Raw genomic sequence first — 17,446 nt, forward strand, 5'->3', positions numbered from 1 at the left:
CCTGCCACTGTAGATGCAACAAGCTACACCTTATATGATGAGAGTGGCTGCCAAGATGGGGGAGAGGCAGCAACATCAAGGGGTATCTCAATTTAGTTTAGTGTCGAAATAGTTCCGACATTCAATTTTGATTGATCGATTACATTGTTTTCTTTAAATATATACTGCCATCTTTCCTATCATCTTTACAAGATAATCTTACCTTCGTACCTTCCTTTTCTGCATTAAAACTCCTTTTTATGACGCTTATTCCCTACAAAACAGTGTAAAATCATTTGCATATCATGTAAGACCCTGAACAAATTAAGTGTTATTTAAACGTGGTTTTTTATTTACATGATTTTCAAATCTTAAGTAAAAGGAAGTAAACGTTTTATATCATAAAAAAAATCCTTCGTTTTCTTTTATCAAGTATAAGGTTTGTCTTACATCACTAGAATAGGTAATTACAACATCACAAGAAAAGATACATGAGACGATCTCTTACAGAAAAAATGTAGCGTTGGGCTACTCTTTTTTTCATCTGGGCTTAGAGTCCAATAAAGGAAGCTAGTCCTAAAGGTAATATAAAAATTGGTTAGTGATAAAATATATATGTGCTAAGGTAAATATCATTTCTACTAAGCCCCAAAAACAGATGCACTTAACATTTTATGGAAAAAGGTGTGAATGATATCCATAGGTTAAGCATGAGAGGTTTTACATGGACTAATTGTTTTTCAGATGCAGCACGAACGATCCGGGACACAAACTGACTTATAAATAACCTACAAAGAAGATTGCCTATCTACAAAATGCACATAATGAATAAATGTGGTGAGTGAAGCAGGTTTATTAAAGAAAAAAAGTGCAACTACAAGAAGCTGCATAGTGACTATGTGCTAGATTGTATCATTACCTAAATTGCAAACCAAGAAAGATAGGAGAAACAAATAATTAATGCCCGATTTCAGCATAGGGCATACATTCTTATTATCTCAACAGTTGTACATCATCTTCATTCAAAAATCCAGACACTAAAGACTCCGCATAACTTAATAGTGAACCAACATGCAATAAAGTATTAGAATATAGGTATGTACTACTACTTGATTAATCAAGGGAAGAGTTAGAATCAGGCATACATAAGTTCTTGCTAATTGTGGATACTCTGTCAGCTCTGAAGTAGAGAAAAGAATCCATCTGACAGTTTCTGATAGTCCTTCTATATGAACCGAATGAATTTGTTGACAGATCCTTCTCATCTGGGATTGAAACAAATGTAATTAGTTACTAAATAGTAGTAGCAAGCGGCATACCCTGATTAAAAACGAAAATTACTAAATCATTTACCCTGGCATACATCAGGAACAAAGCAATGAAGGTTTGCAATCACTTTATTCAACAACGAAGTTCTCTGATCAGCATAAGAGGATCGAGGTACACTGCAAGGGGTAAATTCAAATTTAATGTGTCTATATACATTGATGACTTAGGGTGTTTCAGACAATGCAATAGTTGTAATAAGAATTATCTAGGCGATGCATATAATACATAGTCTAATGATGCATCCTCTTCAGAAACTAGAGGGTCAGACGAGCACCAGCCAGATACAAACTCTCCATGAGGGAATAGAAAGATTGCAGCTAAAGGTTCCCTCTAAATCAGGTTCAGTATGAGCAGCTGAAATCTTATGAAGTGCCCTCTCTATAAATGCTACAAAGTGCATGATAAGATCGCAGTACTGTGACCACCCAATGAGACAGTCCACAAACTGCTCCAATGCCTCAGTCCCAAAGAAAAACATATGAATGTCATAAAGCCATGGTCAGACTGAAATTCTCAATAATAACATTAACTGATAACCTAGGAAGGAACAAACTTTTGAATCTTCAGGCTTCCTCAAAGCATCTAAAACAGCTCGTAAAGCAATGCCCAGCGTAAGGTGAGTAACAAGTTGATGCTTAATGCCTGATCCTGAAGCAGAAGCATCCACAAAGGATAAACATTAGGCAAGCTGAATATTTTAGGTTGAAGAGTATTTTACAACACTATTCATCTGTGCTCATGTTTGTTCAATCAGGAACCCATAATTTGTTGTATCAAACATAATCATCAAACGGACCAATAAAGATAACAAACTCAAAGAAGTAGATTAATGTATAAAACTACATAATTGACATATAAGAGATGTTAAGTCAAATTAAATTGTTGAGGAACTTGACCAAACAAATCAAGTCAACAGATAAAATATACAGAAACCACATAATCCTGGACATTATGGTACAAGTATCTAGTTGAACATAGGTAATGATTGACAATTCAAGAAACGGAAATTGATTCGAGAATACAACCATTTTTATATATATGATTGAGAGTGCTATCAGTTAGCACATAGGTTACCAGAGGAACCGATCAAAATTACAAGTCATTTAAGTAAGGAGTCCATAACAAGGAAGAAAATCCTCAGAGTAAAAGCATGTGAAAACCAAAAGGATCAAGATAAAGCGTAAACAGAGACCAAAATAATATAAGACACCTACATCCAATCACCTCTATGGAAGTTTCTCTTCTCTCAGCTGTAACACCAGTCCCAATGTTAATGTAACCAACAAACACACCATGAGAGAAAGTAACACAGCTAAAAGTGATAATTTTCTTGCTGGGGTTGATCTAGAAGACCGTGGAAAACCCACGAGGCAGATTGTATTGACAGCATAGCGCCACTGCGTCACTGCATTGTGGGTTTGAGTAGATTAGCTCTCAAAAATACAGTCAAAACAATGTAAAAATAGAAAAAGTATCGAGTGAACTACATCAAAGTAGACAAAGACCCTATTACTTGCCTAGGGAAGGGTAGGTGTATTGTGTTGGCTTCATGAAATTAGGAGTCCACTCTCATCTAGAGAACTTGGTGGTCTCTGTTGTAGTGGGATCTCAAAGAGGGAATTGCTAATCCAGACAATATGCTGCCGGGTCCGATCAGAGAAAATGGTGAGCCTGCAATCTGAAAACAAAAGGACACAATTACAGTGATCATGAGTTCACGCAAATCACTTGGAATAGAAGTATTATCCACAACTACATAGACATGAGAAACCAGAAACCACACATAGGCATGAGGGAAGATGATTTTGGATGATGACATCCAGATAGCAATTTAACATTTGTCATGTTTTCAAGGAAACAGTCCTCTGTTCCTCATATGCAGGTTCAACAACTTAATAGGAAGATAACATTAATACCTCAATCTGTGGAGCAGAAGATTGAATAAGACCGGGTCGGTGATTAGTACTATGGCCAACATCAGGTTCAGTATGAGCAACTGAAATAGCTCGTAAAGCAATGCCCAGCATAAGGTGAGTAACAAGTTGATGCTTAATGACTGATCCTGAAGCAGAAGCATTCACAAAGGATAAACATTAGGCAAGCTGAATATTTTAGAACGGGAAAACATTATAACTAACATAGTTAGGTTAGAGTAGGCTAATCAAGTAATCAAGTCAACAGATAAAATATACAGAAATCGGAGTAGGCTAGAGTCCATACATTGTAATTAATTATTTACTGCACGAAAATTGTTTGCAAAATAAAGTAATGAAGGAAACTTCCCAAATATGTAAGTCAAATAATTAATTAGATTTTCCTACATGGGCCTATATAATTTTTGCAGTCACCCTGCCACAGTAGATGCAACAAGCTGCACTTTATATGAGAGTGGCTGCCAGGATGGGGGAGAGGCAGCAACATCAAGGGGTATCTCAATTTAGTTTAGTGTCGAAATAATTCCACATTTCACCTCATGCATTCTTGGTGGTTGTGAAGATCAAACATCCTTATTTAAAAAATCAGGATTACCTTCAAATTGTCAAACTACATCCTTTAGAAGAGAAGAGGGTGTGACATCCTTGAGGTCAACACTTAAATGCTTAAACAGAACCTGAAACCAAAGAGATATCAACAAAGAAAATTGTCCAAAATTTATGATTTGGAATCCAAAACAAAGATTAACCAGATATGTTTATACAGAATTACTTCAATCTTAAATTTGAGATTACCAGTATGCAATGCTGTTTGAACAGGCTTTGAAAATCTAAAACAAACACATTTTGAGTTGAAATAAACTTGGACTCGCAAGTACATAAAAAATAAACCATGGATCGTACCTTTGAGGTAAAAGGACCAACAGGCATCCTGAGTCCCTTAAAAGCATTCAACAAATAATATACTTCCATGTGTCAGAAAAAAATTTGAATCAAGAAGATGAGATAATAATATTTATTGCAACATGAGGATTTCAGACAACCCAACTCCAAGTTTATGAAGTAAACTCAAAAACAAAACAGACGAAAAAAAGAATCTATCACTCGTTCCCTTAGAACTTGATTTTTTCCAATAGTAATCTTCCCAAGCCAGCTTCCTAAATTTTCAGCAGTGATAGTTCTTCCACACTAGATTTTACAAGTTCTGTTTAAAACAGAACCTAGACATAGTACAAATACCAAGAATAAAAACCGGCTTTCCAAAATGAATAAAGTAAGTAGAAAAATCAAACCTTGCAGTTTACATAAATGGCTTGCACAATATCTCTGTTCAAATGTTTCAATTTTATTTCAAAATATTTCAAAATGCCAAACAGAAAGTGTAACTCCAAAGGTAAATTGCATCCAGAGAACTATTTAAGGTAAGGAATGTAGTGTCAAGCTAAATCTCTCCCTCTCCATAACTATATACAACGCAAACCAGATATCTAGTCCTGAGCTTCTGATGCTGGAGCCTGTTCCAAACATGGACGGATAGTATAAAATTCAAAATTTCAATAAACTCTTTAGCTTTAGCCTCAACATTTGCAGTGGACAAGTTATTTATAATAAAAAGATATCTAGTCCTGAGCTTCTGATGCTGAAGCCCTGTTCCAAACATGGACGGAAGAGTCAGATACTAAAAGAGAATAACAAAACAACAAATTAGACAAACATCATAGGTAATAGAATAGAATATCAGAGACTATACACCGCAGATAATTCATATAATACCGGAACATATTCTAAGTAGGACATAGCAACATATGGACAAGTACATCATAAAACTCCACATTATCTTAGAAAATACTATGAATACCACATTTACCTTTGCCAAGATTGAGGACAGTAACAAATGCTCTAGCATATAAATCACTTTTACCTTTGCAGATATTTGCATAATTCTATAATGACCATTTGATACCAGAAACAACATAATCATGGACATACATTTAACAGATATATTAAGAAGCCAGATTTGACAATCAATGGGGTTTATATATCAAAGAAACACAACTAAAGCACATATTTGTACACGGCATATGACACAGAAAAATAGAATATTATGTATGTGTTAATTATAAAGCTGCAAGGTAGCAAAAAAGTGGATTAGAAAAAGTAGAAACACGTCATGCACAGTATAACTCACAAAAATATAATATATGTAACAGATAAATTATAAAGCTCGCCCTCAAGCAAGTTAGACAATTAAGCACACTCACAAGACATTAGATAATCCTCTACTTCAAGTCAGGCCAAATCGCACAAATCATTAGAGAAATTAGGTTGACCCCGAATTCTCTCGCGGGTAAGACTTTAGAACAACAACTGTACACGAACTAATTCCCTAAGAGCTAGGCATCCCAATGCTTCAATCTAAGTTCGAGTTATGTCTTGGGAGTCTCAAACCATCGTCGCTAATTCCTAAAGAAAAGTTCTTCCGGCTATTCTTTATTTTAAGCACATAAGATCTTTCTCCCAAACTCAAACAAAATTCATTGCTCACAAGTCAATATGATGCATAAATGAAAAGGTCTTATTCATTTGGATGTAATGGGGCTTTTGGTAAAGGTGTGATCATATATGGTTAAGTAGGTTACCACCATTATTAAAATGCTAGCACATCCATCAAAACATCCTTCACATCTCACTCAATGCGTACAAAATTTTGATAGCTCAGACCCCAAACTCGAGATTTTCTACCATCTAAACCAATTCATCTTATTCTTTTGAGCGTTCTTTAACCATTTCTAATTTTCGCTGAATATTTTTTTTTCTAGCATTGGCTTTTTTTACACATGAAAGGCTGCCTTTTTATTTTTACTTTTTTCCTGCCTTGCCTTTTTTTACACATGAAAGGCTGCTTTTTTCTTTTTTTTTCCGAGCCTTGGCTTTTTTTAAACATGAAAGGCTGCCTTCTTATTTTTATTTTTTCGAGCCTTGGCTTTTTTTACACATGAAAGGCTGCCTTTTTCTTTTTTTTCGAGCCTTGGCTTTTTTTACACATGAAAGGCTGCCTTTTTCTTTTTTTTTCAAGCCTTGGCTTTTTTTAAACATGAAAGGCTGCCTTCTTATATTTATTTTTTCGAGCCTTGGCTTTTTTTACACATGAAAGGCTGCCTTTTTCTTTTTTTTTCAAGCCTTGGCTTTTTTTAAACATGAAAGGCTGCCTTCTTATATTTATTTTTTCGAGCCTTGGCTTTTTTTACACATGAAAGGCTGCCATTTTACTTATTTTTTTTTAGCCTTGGCTTTTTTTACACATCTCAGGAAAAATGAATATCACCAAATGAATGTTCCAGGACTTCCATCTTTTTCTTGCCACCATAAATACCCTCCCAAGAATGTGCTAGCACTTTAATTTTAGTGACTGGGGTAGAAAATACAGGCCAATGAATGGATATAATAGATAGGCTAATATAGTGACTTCAATATTTTTAACAAAGAAATTAGGCTTTGGGGGCTCAAACTGGCTCACTAGGGGTATATGCAGGGTTAGGCATGTGATAATTTGGATATGAGGCTTTTAGTCCTATTGCCCAAATCATTATTATGCACCAATATCAACAAGATTGCAACTCGTAAAGCTCTCATTCAGTCGATCGACCATATGGCTTTTTCAATTAATTTTTCAACACCGGAATAGTTCTCTCTCCTTAGCTCAAGAAATCGGACACCAAATAACACTATTGTCACTTTATCTGAAGCACGGGAAACCTAGCTCTCCAGAAGTTAGTAAGCAACAACAAGTTTGCAGACCAACCCTTGAGGGAAACGAAGTCTACACTAACCCATAAAAAAGTGTGTTAGTTACAATCAATATAGAGAAAATCTTTCATGCACACACAAATAGCAAGTGGTGAAAGTCTGTTCGTGGAAGCTTTTTGTTCTCATAACAAAGCAGTATAGTACTAGGGCACTTTCGGATATTTATGAAGCTAATATCCCTTGTTTATCTATTGGTGATGCGTCTGAATTCATTAAAAAATAGGGAGATGCACATATTAAATAACCATGACAGGCAACCTTTCGGAAATTTACTCTCAATAATAACATGTCAGTTACAAAGAGAAAATAACATTTAAATTCTCTATAAAATTAACATTTCAGCCACAGCTGAGAATAAATAGCAGAACATCACAAGTTGAGTATATACAAGTTTGAATAACACCCGAATAAGATGAGAAGTAAACTTACCAGAATCCTCAAAGACTAGGATTTGATGGAGAGTTACCAGAATCCTCGAATACGTATGGGAAAACTACTTGCTTGTAAAACTACCTGCTGACATACCAAAATGCTGAAAACAAACCTCTACCAGTATATCTTTAGCAGACCAAAAAAAAATTACTCTGTCAATTTAGATCATCTTCGAAACTTTGCGACATTCAATTTTGATTGATCAATTACATTGTTTTCATTAAATATATAGTGCCATCTTTCCTGTCATCTTTACAAGATAGTCTTACCTTCCTACCTTCCTTTTCTGCATTAAAACTCCTTTTTTATGAAGCTTATTCCCTACAAAACAGTGTAAAATCATTTACATATCATTTAAGACTGTGAGCAAATTAAGTGTTATTTAAACGTGGTTTTTATTTACATGATTTTCAAATCTTAAGCGAAAGGAAGGAAACGTTTTATATCATAAAAATATCTTTTGTTTTCTTTTATCAAGTGTAAGTTTTGTCTTACATCACTAGAAAAGGTAATTACAACATCACAAGAAAAGATACATGAGATGATCTCTTACGGAAAAAATGTAGCATTGGGCTACTCTTTTTTTCATCTGGGCCGAGAGTCCAATATACGAAGCTAGTCCTAAAGGTAATATAAAAAATGGTTAGTGATAAAAATATATATGTGCTAAGGTAAAGATCATTTCTATTAAGACCCCAAAAACAAAACAGATGCACTTAACATTTTATGGAAAAAGATGAATGATATCCATAGGTTAAGCATGAGAGGTTTTACATGGACTAAATGATCTTCAGATGCAGCACGAACGATCCGGGACACAAAATGACTTATAAATAACCCACGAAGAAGATTACCTATCTACAAAATGCACATAATGAATAAATGTGTTGAGTGAAGCAGGTTTATTAAATAAAAAAAAGTGCAACTATAAGAAGCAGCATAATGACCATGTGCTAGAATGTTTCATTACCTAAATTGCAAACTAAGAAAGATAGGACAAACAAATAATTAATGCCCGATATCAGAATGGAAGGAAAGCATACATTGAAATTACCTCAGCAGTTGTACATCATCTTCATTCAAAAATCATGACTTAATAGTGAACCTACATGCAATGGTGTATTAGAATATAGATATGTACTACTACATGCAATAGTGTATTAGAAGCAGGAATACATAAGTTCTTGCTAATTGTGGATACTTTGTCAGCTTTGAAGTAGAGAGAAGAATCCATCTGACAGTTTCTGATAGTCCTTCCATAAGAACCGAACGAGCTTGTTGACAGATCCTTCTCATCTGGGATTGAAACAAAAGTTATTAGTAGCTAAATAATACCAAAATTACTAAATCATTTACCCTGGCATGCATCGGGACAAAGCAATGAAGGTTTGCAATCACTTTAATCAACAAAGACGTTCTCTGATGAGCATAAGAGGAACGAGGTACACTTCAAGGGGTAAATTCAAATTTAAAGTGTCTATATACATTGATGACTTAGGGAGTTTCAGACAATGCAATAGTTGTAACTGACTGATTTGGTGAAATATGAATTATCGTGGTGATGTATATAATTCATAGTCTAATAGTGCATCCTCTTTAGAAACTAGAAGGTCAGACGAGCACTAGCCAGATACAAACTCTTCATGAGGGAAAAGAAAGATTGCAGCTAAAGCTTCCCTCTAAAGGAACGCATTTTTTGTGTCAGAAAAAAAAATGCAAAATTTCCATGAGAAAAGATTATAACAATTGATAAATTAAAAGAATTGATATGTATGGTATGGCATACCTATTTTCATTATACTTGAGACATGAAACGTCAAACAAAATAAATAATTAACCATCATACATTGACAAATAGCTGAAACTCTTCTTACTAATCATCTGTATCTGATTGCAGTGACAAAAACCAAATGAGGAAATGATGTCACTTGAACAGTTCGTGGAAGTTTTTCGATTAGATGATTAAAATGACAAAAATATTTATACTGGTAAACTTGCAAATTCATTGTATGTGCTAAGTGACTTGTGAACATAGCAACAACAGTTTGGGAAGCCCTCATTATTCCATTTCACAAGATTAGTTGGTTAGGTTTGAGTTCATAATTTGCCACTAGATCCACAGGCACACTATACTTGCAAATGACATGCAAAATACAAATAACATTGTCCACAGATGACATAGTACTACCATTTTAAGCTAAGATAAGCTCGGAGGTGATCGACAAGTCTAGGTTATTGCAGGTGCTCAAACTCTCACCTTTTCATTTAAAAGTTACTTTCATAAAATTAACATCCATTTGTTAAAACCAGCAATTTGATCAAAATATCTCTTCAAACACATCATTGGTGTGTTCAAATAGGCAAAGACATTTTCTAAGAAACTCAGATGTCATGCTTCGAGTCTTTTCGACCTTCAATCATGAATAGCAAAGAAACCATGGCATGGAATCCATAGCACTCTAAAATTTTAAAATTAGTTGTACTGATGGAAAGCTTACAAAGTTTATCATGATGAATGACAGAAAATTTGAATCATCTGACAAGACATCTGCCAAGCGCATTGCATTAAGTTCCAGTTGCCCCTCGGGTAGCTTGCCTCAGAGGGAGCATTAAACATTTTTTTTAGCAACGCAAGAACCTATACAAAACAAATGCCCATGATACCACCAAGTAAGACAAAATGACAAATTGACAACTGCATATGTATAGAAGGCAAAATCTTCTCAAAGTGCAGACATTGCAATGCTTATTGTATAGGAAATACTATAAACATTTGTTATAGACCGAACTGCGACTGGGCAATACTACAAACAAGAAAAAAAAAATTTGAAATGTCAGATTTGGGTTTTCTCGTGTGTAAAATTTCTGCAGCACATTTAAGATAATTTTAGTTTCATTTTCAAAGTACAAAACTTGCTGGTTGTTCAATGTTATTGTAACAACAGATCTAAAGGGTCTGGGAATTCTTTTTCTATTATAAATGCAATGACACATGTATCTCTCTGAGAGTTATGACCAAAACTGCATGATGCTTTCACTTTAGAAACCAATACCTTGAGTCCAACAGACTTTGCCACATCCTGAGTTGATGTTTTGCTGGCCACCTCTTCCAGGTAGGATACACTTTCAGCTTCACAAAGGTGCAACAGCTGCAGTAGAAAAAAATACATTTACTTCAAAGAAATAGGGGCCGGTTTACACAACCACACCAAGCACAAGCACATAAAAATTTTAAGGTGTGCTAACTTTACCAGCAGCAGTTGTATTATTCGAAGGCATAAATCCACTAATCTTAATTGGAAAGTGCACTCACAATAGATAAAGCTTTAGATTTTAGGTGAGAGATAGCAGCCATGTATGAGGAAATATTGTCTAAGCCCAATAATTTTAAGTTCATGACGGCCTAAACCAGAAGAAGAACGACTACATTGCCACACTACTCCTGAATTAATAAACATGTCACAAGGAAGAAAATAAATAATAAAGAAACAAAAGGGGAAAAGGAAAAGAGAAAGTAAACAGGAATGAAGAAAGAATTCAGAAGTGTGAGATTTTAGTTCTCTAGTGGGATAAAGTTATAAATGCTATTAATAGAACTTGTAATATGCTAATTCACAGTACTAATCTAGCTTAAAAATAAGTGACTGCCCAACATTGTATAATCATTCTCTAGTGTAACAATTACTTTATCCGTCCCCCAGTACTATAGCACAATTACTATGTCTGGTGTCCCCTAAAATTTAGCACTTTCCATTTTGGTTCATGAACACACTCTAGTTTATATTTCAAACTTCCAAAGACACATTTATCAAAAAATCATATTTTTTCACAACATAGTGGGGCCCTCAATAATACCCTTTATCCACTTAAACCACATCGACCAAATGTGCTATACTATTGGGAGACAAAGAATTACATTCCCACGTATCAAACATCAACTTTTTCACCCAAGCTCAAATGTAACAAACAAATCCTAGGACATACATCAACATGCATCAGATAAAGCTGCAGCCACATAAGTAAATCAAGCTGATTATGGAATCTCTTACTATCTCACTTGGACAGAAATAAATAAAGTCCCTGGAGCAGAAACATGTATACAAAATAGAAATTCCAGCTCAAGTTCCCTGGAGCAGAAACATGTATTCACCACATTTGACATTTTAAAGAAATGTCAATGCTTTCAGGCAGTGAAAACTCTAATCAGATGAAAGGATAAAATCTTGTTATTCACAATGCATTCCGGGAACAACTTTTGCTGACACAAGGACTGTAGAAATTGAAGAGAAGAATCACACTCTGGCAGAGGTGATTCAAGGTCTCTTCAGTAGTAGGGAAAGCACTTCCAAATGAATCGTTGGTCTGCAGAAACTTGACATCTACACAAACAGCAGCAAATTCTGCCTCTATGAATATGTCCACCTGCCACCAACTCCACTTACTCAGCCACAATATTACTTGATAACACTTTGAAATAACAACAATCAAGATGATGGAGTAGGAAGATTTATACCATTAAACAAGTAATTTAATGTTCTTAGTTTTCACCAAATCCTGGATTGCTACCTTGTAATATGCAGTCAATGCTTGAGCAACCTCTTGGTAGTGTGGAGAAACAATTTTATAATACAAGCTACCAGAGCCGAATGAAGAAGAACCATGCCATTGGGTATGGTGTGAGATTCCTGGATACGAAGTAGTAAGTACATATCTACAAACAACAGAGTAAAGATCTAAAATTTCAAGGAAATGAATACTGACATGTCTGTATGGACCAAGTAGAACTAGCAGATAGAAGACCAGGTCAATCAGTTGTTCTGATATCTTCACATCATCAAGCAATATCTGAAGAAAACATATGATGATATATGAATTAAGGGGGATACAAAGGATGTATACAAATATAACCATATCATGACACACGTAACAAGTATGATGCCAAAAGTTGAGAATGTCAATAATTTTCAAGTACAATAAACAACAAATATAAATTAAGAAAGAGCTAGGATCAATGTGAAGATAAGGAGCAGTGAATCATAGTTATTAAAGGTTAAAGACCAAAAGGGCACTGGAGAGGTGGAACTAAAATACCTACACAACATTAAGTAGTGCATTTTATTGGTGAGTTTATGAGCTTAGGAAGTTGTGGTTTATGCAAAAACATTAGCAACTGCACATACCTAAAACTAGAGGAAATTAAGCAGAAAGGTTGTCAGGATAACTAGAAAAAAACTTGTTAAGATACTTTTAAACCTCCATATTACAATAGTTTCCTAAAGCAAAAAGAAGGAAAGTGAAAACAAAGATACTATTACATGATGCAGTGGAAAAAACCACTATAAGAGAATACATGTCGCTAGTAAAGTAACCAAGTCAAAATAAAAAATTCTTTCAATCCGTGTATGTTTGCTATCTTGCATCAATCAACACACAAATCCAATTATAAGTGTAATATAGGGCTTTTGAAAACTAACAAAAATTAGACCAGTGTCGTCTGCTTGATACGATGATAGATAATACAGTTTGACTTCCGATAACCTGTTCAATTTTGGGCACCCGAGAGGTAAGATGAAACATGGAATGCAAGAGAAGAATTCCACATAGCAAATATGTGCATTCCGAAGTATAAATACCAATAACAATATCTGTAACATAAACAGCAACTTTTAGAACAACCCTATTAATTTCTACGAGTACATCCCTAATACAAGCAGCCAAGAAATTGAAGATTTAACCTCTGCAGAGTTCCCAACAAACTACAGTTCCAGCATCACACAACTGTTTCACCATCAAAATCGAGAGAGAAATAGAGTCAGTCAGTGGGCCTAGCTTGCAAAATGGCTGAGACCAAATTCTAAGAGAAATGCTCAGAGGAATAACACCAATCTACAAATAAACAAGCGATGACCTTCTCTTTCAACCCAAGAATGTTTGGACATCACAATAAGTTTAATAGCTTCACAAATCAAGATGAGAGCCCATATATCATGACCCAGATCTAACTCCCTAACATATCTAGCCAAACAAGAAGATAAAATTTATAAACTGGAAAATTAATGGAAACAACTTAGTTAGGCCGAGAAGTCCACGGCAGTCCACCGCTGCAACGACTGCTTGGTGGATTCTGGAGAGCCGCTCGGAGAGAATCGGTGGCACCGAAACCAGACGGTGAGTCCGTGAGGAGGTCTACGGTGACGTGTATCCCGCCTCGTCGATTTAAATAAACACCGACATGAAACAAAGACAGTGAAATTCCAAAAAGGAACACAAAATAGCAGGAAAATACAAATAAACAAGGGAAAAGGACAATACCTACACCTAATCACCTACACCCATTTTTTGTTGCTTAATTTGCACGCATTATCACAAACTACAACTTCGCCCCCAACACTACCACTCAGTAACGCGCCGCTGGGAACTAAACCAGTTTCGCAAACCCATGTCAAACTCCATTTCCACAAAACTAAAATAAACATACAACTAAAAGCAAATTCAGCGAGAAAAAAGTTACCGGAGATTGCTTCGACGTCGGCGGCGCCTGGAGCCACGATGAGCAGCCGGAATCGGAGGCGTCGTCGCAGCCGGAGAAATCGAGACTAGACAGTGAGGCGGTTAATGGGAGTGATGCTTTTTTTCTAACGGGAATTCTAATTTGGGGTAATTCAAATCGAAAAAGAATTTTAGATAGAAAGGGTAATTTATTTGGGCTGGGATTAATTCCTTGATGCGTGTGTTGAAGGGAACGAATATTTCTGTAAAAACACAGCACAATATGTTGTGCATTAAACGCAGAGGAAATAGAGTAAAACGCAGACATACAAGTTATCTTCATTTTCAAACCATTTTCCCTTTTATTATGGTTTAGGCAAATATTAATACAAATTGCATTCCAACCCCATCGCCCACCATACAGCACGACCTCTTTCATACTCCGTGTAGTACAGGTATCATTTTTTACAAAAGTTGATTTTTTTTATTTTTATCACTAATTATTTAAAACTGATTTGTTTTTTGATATATTTATAAAATATATTATAAAAATAATTTTTTTAATTTTTATGTTGAATACTCCCCCCGTTCCGCGGTAGTTGAGTCATTTCTTTTTCTGCACTCGTTTTTAGAAAAATGATAATAAATAGTTAAAGTAGAAAAATAGTAAAGTAAGAGAAAGCATAATGTAGATAAGACTCTTCTCTACATTATACTCTCTCTTACTTTATTTTTTTCTCCACTTTAACTTTTTATTATTATTTTCTCAAAACGAGTGCAGAAAATGAAATAAATCAACTACCGCGGAACGGATGGAGTACTTCTTTGTACAATACTTCTTTTATAATAGTAATATTTAAGATATAATAGTAGTAATACGTACTTAGTTTTATTGCATGGAATAGGTGTAATTATTAAAAACTAAGTGTTATTGTAATGTATAAATACTCCATATACTAATACTACCATAAAAGAAGCACCTCAAAGAAAAAATATTCTCTTATAAGTTAAAAAAAATCCAGCATATCAATAATAAACATTGTATTAGTAATTTCTATATGTCAAGTTAACTTTTACAAATTAGAATACAATGACTTTTACACGAAAAAAAAATCAGATTAATATAATAGGATCATGGTGAATCAATTAGCATCTTAAGAAGATGTAATAATAGATTTTTAGTTAAATTTTATCAGTATATGAAACAGGAGAATGTGATCAATTGCTAACTAATTATCAATCCAAAATTAAGACTAATTTTTAACCATTAGATTAGGAGATCTAGTGGTTGATATAATGTCAAATAGATTATATTTTAAATTTAAATAATTATTAAATAAAATTAAAGGGTATTAGTGTCAATTCTCCTTTTATTAAAATTATCCCAAAACTTTAAATTTACGTAACTCGCTCGATTTAAATTATTTTTTCGCAAAAAAATATCAATTTAAAGGTAATTTTATAAGGATTCTAACGAGATCTCAATTGCATATGTTCCAACGGCGTTCAGATGATAGAATTTGATGATTTTTATTTCAGATTTTCGTATATGTTGATAAACAGATTTTTATCAACAAATACATCAAAAAATCTCAATATAATGTGTGTAAAATATCAACATAATGCATGTAAAATCTCAATATAATGCATGTAAAATCTCAACATAATGCATGTAAAATCTCAATAAAACCGTGTTGATATTTTCGTGTACTTGTGTTGAAATACTCATGTCATTGTGCTGATATTTGTAATACACTATGTTAATATAAAAAAACATCAAAATTATGATATGATAATAGAATGACGATCTTACCCTTTTGTTGATATTTTGTCTACTATTTATTGAAATTCGTAAGATTTAATCCCATCCACTCATTTTGAAATCTAATGGTGAAGATTTGGTCTTTATTTTGGATTATGAAGATATAAGAATTATTCATCACGTAAAAATCATCTTATTTTAATTTTCTAAAAAATAAAATCAACTTGATTTATAGATTTGTACTTAAACAGAAATTTTAATTATTGATTATCATGTTGAATAATATTTCTTTACATATAGAATAATATTTTTATATAATAATACTCCTTAGTATGTATTTTTATGATATACTTTGGTTTTAAAACAATTCTAATATATTTTTATAATATATAAATAAAACAAATCTGTTTCTAGCAATTAATTATAAGAAATTTGAAAATAACTTTTATTAAAATATTACGCTGTATACATGTATTATACTATGAAAGATATAATGATTATTGGGCTTCCCTCTGTATGGTGGGCCATGGGGTTGGAATACAATATGTATTAATATTTGCCTAAAGCATAATAAAAGGGAAAAGGGGTTGAAAATGAAATTAACTTATATGTTTGCGTTTCATTCCATTTCATGTGCGTTTAATGCATACCATATTATGCTGGGTTTTTTCAAACAGGAGAGGATCCGTTCCCATGTGTTGAAATAAGTTGAATAAATCAATAAATTATGGCCGACTTTAAGTGGGCAATTTTTCAATAATTAGTGGGCTGATTTATAAATTATAGTAACTGAGTTGATGCAAATAATTAAACCCTAATTTTAAACTTTTAAATTCTTTGTTCTAGATTAATTTAATTAATAGTGGGTTCACTTTAAGTGGACTAGTTTTAAATAATTTGGTGTCAATTTGTTTAATATGCTGGATTATTCAATAACTCTTAGAAGACAAATTTAAGTTAATGCAAATAATTAAACCCTAATTTAATTCATGTAAAAGAATCTTAAAAGCTCCCTAAGAAAAGATCAAGAAATAAAATGAACAAGCATGCATTCTAATTAAGTTAAATATTTTATTGAGTCTAGTCAGCATGTTATCATTGTTTTAAAAGGGCTATACCGACAAGAAAGTTAAGACCGAAGTGAAATTTTCAATTAAGGATTTAAGTAAATGAGGTGGGTTTTACTAATCCTATATTACTGTTGGCTTTCATCCTAAATACGAGCTACGTTTCATGTATGTTTTTTGAGAAAATGGCATTATATAAGTTATGTAATGCCATGTTTTGTCTTGAGCATTGTCTATCTGTTTGACTAGCAAAGGGCCGTTTGACTAGTAAAATACGAGGTACGTTTCAGGACTAGTCGGGCGTCATCCTTCAAGTTGGCCAGTCCAGTGACTGTCGTGGAATGTGGCCACATTCCGTGTTAAAGTATGTTTAGATATGATATATGTTAAAAGAACTTAGGCTAAAGTAGAATTTTATGTATGAACTATTTTAGTGTTTCTCGGGCCGTTTTAAAATAAAATGTCGCGTTAATCAATTGTGGCTTAAAGTTTCTTTTCTGAAAAATAAAATTGTGCAGGTTGAGCGGCAACGATGATAGGGTATGCTGAGCAGAGATGACAAGCTTTCAATAGTATAATGTGGAGTGCATTATGTATCCATACATAATGTCATTCATTCTTGAACCATTCGCTACAACTTAAACTTG

General features: G+C 33.8%; 1 protein-coding gene and 2 long non-coding RNA genes across 7 annotated transcripts in view; 1 reads left to right on the plus strand and 2 right to left on the minus strand.

Annotated features, from left to right (window-relative positions):
• Positions 1 to 2,709, minus strand: part of LOC121811546 — a 17,486-nt gene extending 14,777 nt beyond the window's left edge. Inside the window, exons 1-5 of one of the 2 annotated variants that reach the window (XM_042212428.1) lie at positions 2,533 to 2,709; positions 1,534 to 1,956; positions 1,333 to 1,424; positions 1,125 to 1,244; positions 203 to 253 (exon numbers count right to left, since the gene is read on the minus strand). In XM_042212428.1, the coding sequence (XP_042068362.1) occupies positions 203 to 253; positions 1,125 to 1,244; positions 1,333 to 1,344 (183 nt within the window). In that variant the 5' untranslated portion in view covers positions 1,345 to 1,424; positions 1,534 to 1,956; positions 2,533 to 2,709. The remainder of the gene's footprint in view (positions 1 to 202; positions 254 to 1,124; positions 1,245 to 1,332; positions 1,425 to 1,533; positions 1,957 to 2,532) is intronic. The other variant, XR_006052647.1, reaches the window with a different exon arrangement.
• Positions 1 to 4,175, plus strand: part of LOC121811572 — a 17,897-nt gene extending 13,722 nt beyond the window's left edge. The window contains exon 3 of the long non-coding RNA XR_006052720.1: positions 4,041 to 4,175. This is a non-coding gene — a long non-coding RNA (uncharacterized LOC121811572). The remainder of the gene's footprint in view (positions 1 to 4,040) is intronic.
• Positions 2,832 to 13,708, minus strand: LOC121811551. Of its 4 annotated transcripts, XR_006052674.1 has the most exons (16): positions 12,956 to 13,708; positions 12,243 to 12,326; positions 11,995 to 12,166; positions 11,466 to 11,903; positions 10,535 to 10,630; positions 9,980 to 10,119; positions 8,683 to 8,777; positions 8,525 to 8,586; positions 8,256 to 8,339; positions 8,035 to 8,102; positions 7,751 to 7,802; positions 7,479 to 7,562; positions 4,146 to 4,889; positions 3,838 to 3,919; positions 3,225 to 3,370; positions 2,832 to 2,986 (listed from the first exon to the last, which is right to left on the minus strand). It is a non-coding gene; the product is annotated as an uncharacterized LOC121811551 (long non-coding RNA). The 4 variants fall into 4 exon arrangements; XR_006052675.1 differs by having other exon boundaries at positions 3,225 to 3,364; positions 3,838 to 4,889; XR_006052673.1 differs by having other exon boundaries at positions 3,838 to 4,889.
• Between the last annotated feature and the right edge of the window lie 3,738 nt (positions 13,709 to 17,446).

This window comes from Salvia splendens, chromosome 7 (genome assembly GCF_004379255.2).
Source record: "Salvia splendens isolate huo1 chromosome 7, SspV2, whole genome shotgun sequence".
In the NCBI taxonomy this organism is placed as follows: domain Eukaryota; kingdom Viridiplantae; phylum Streptophyta; class Magnoliopsida; order Lamiales; family Lamiaceae; genus Salvia; species Salvia splendens.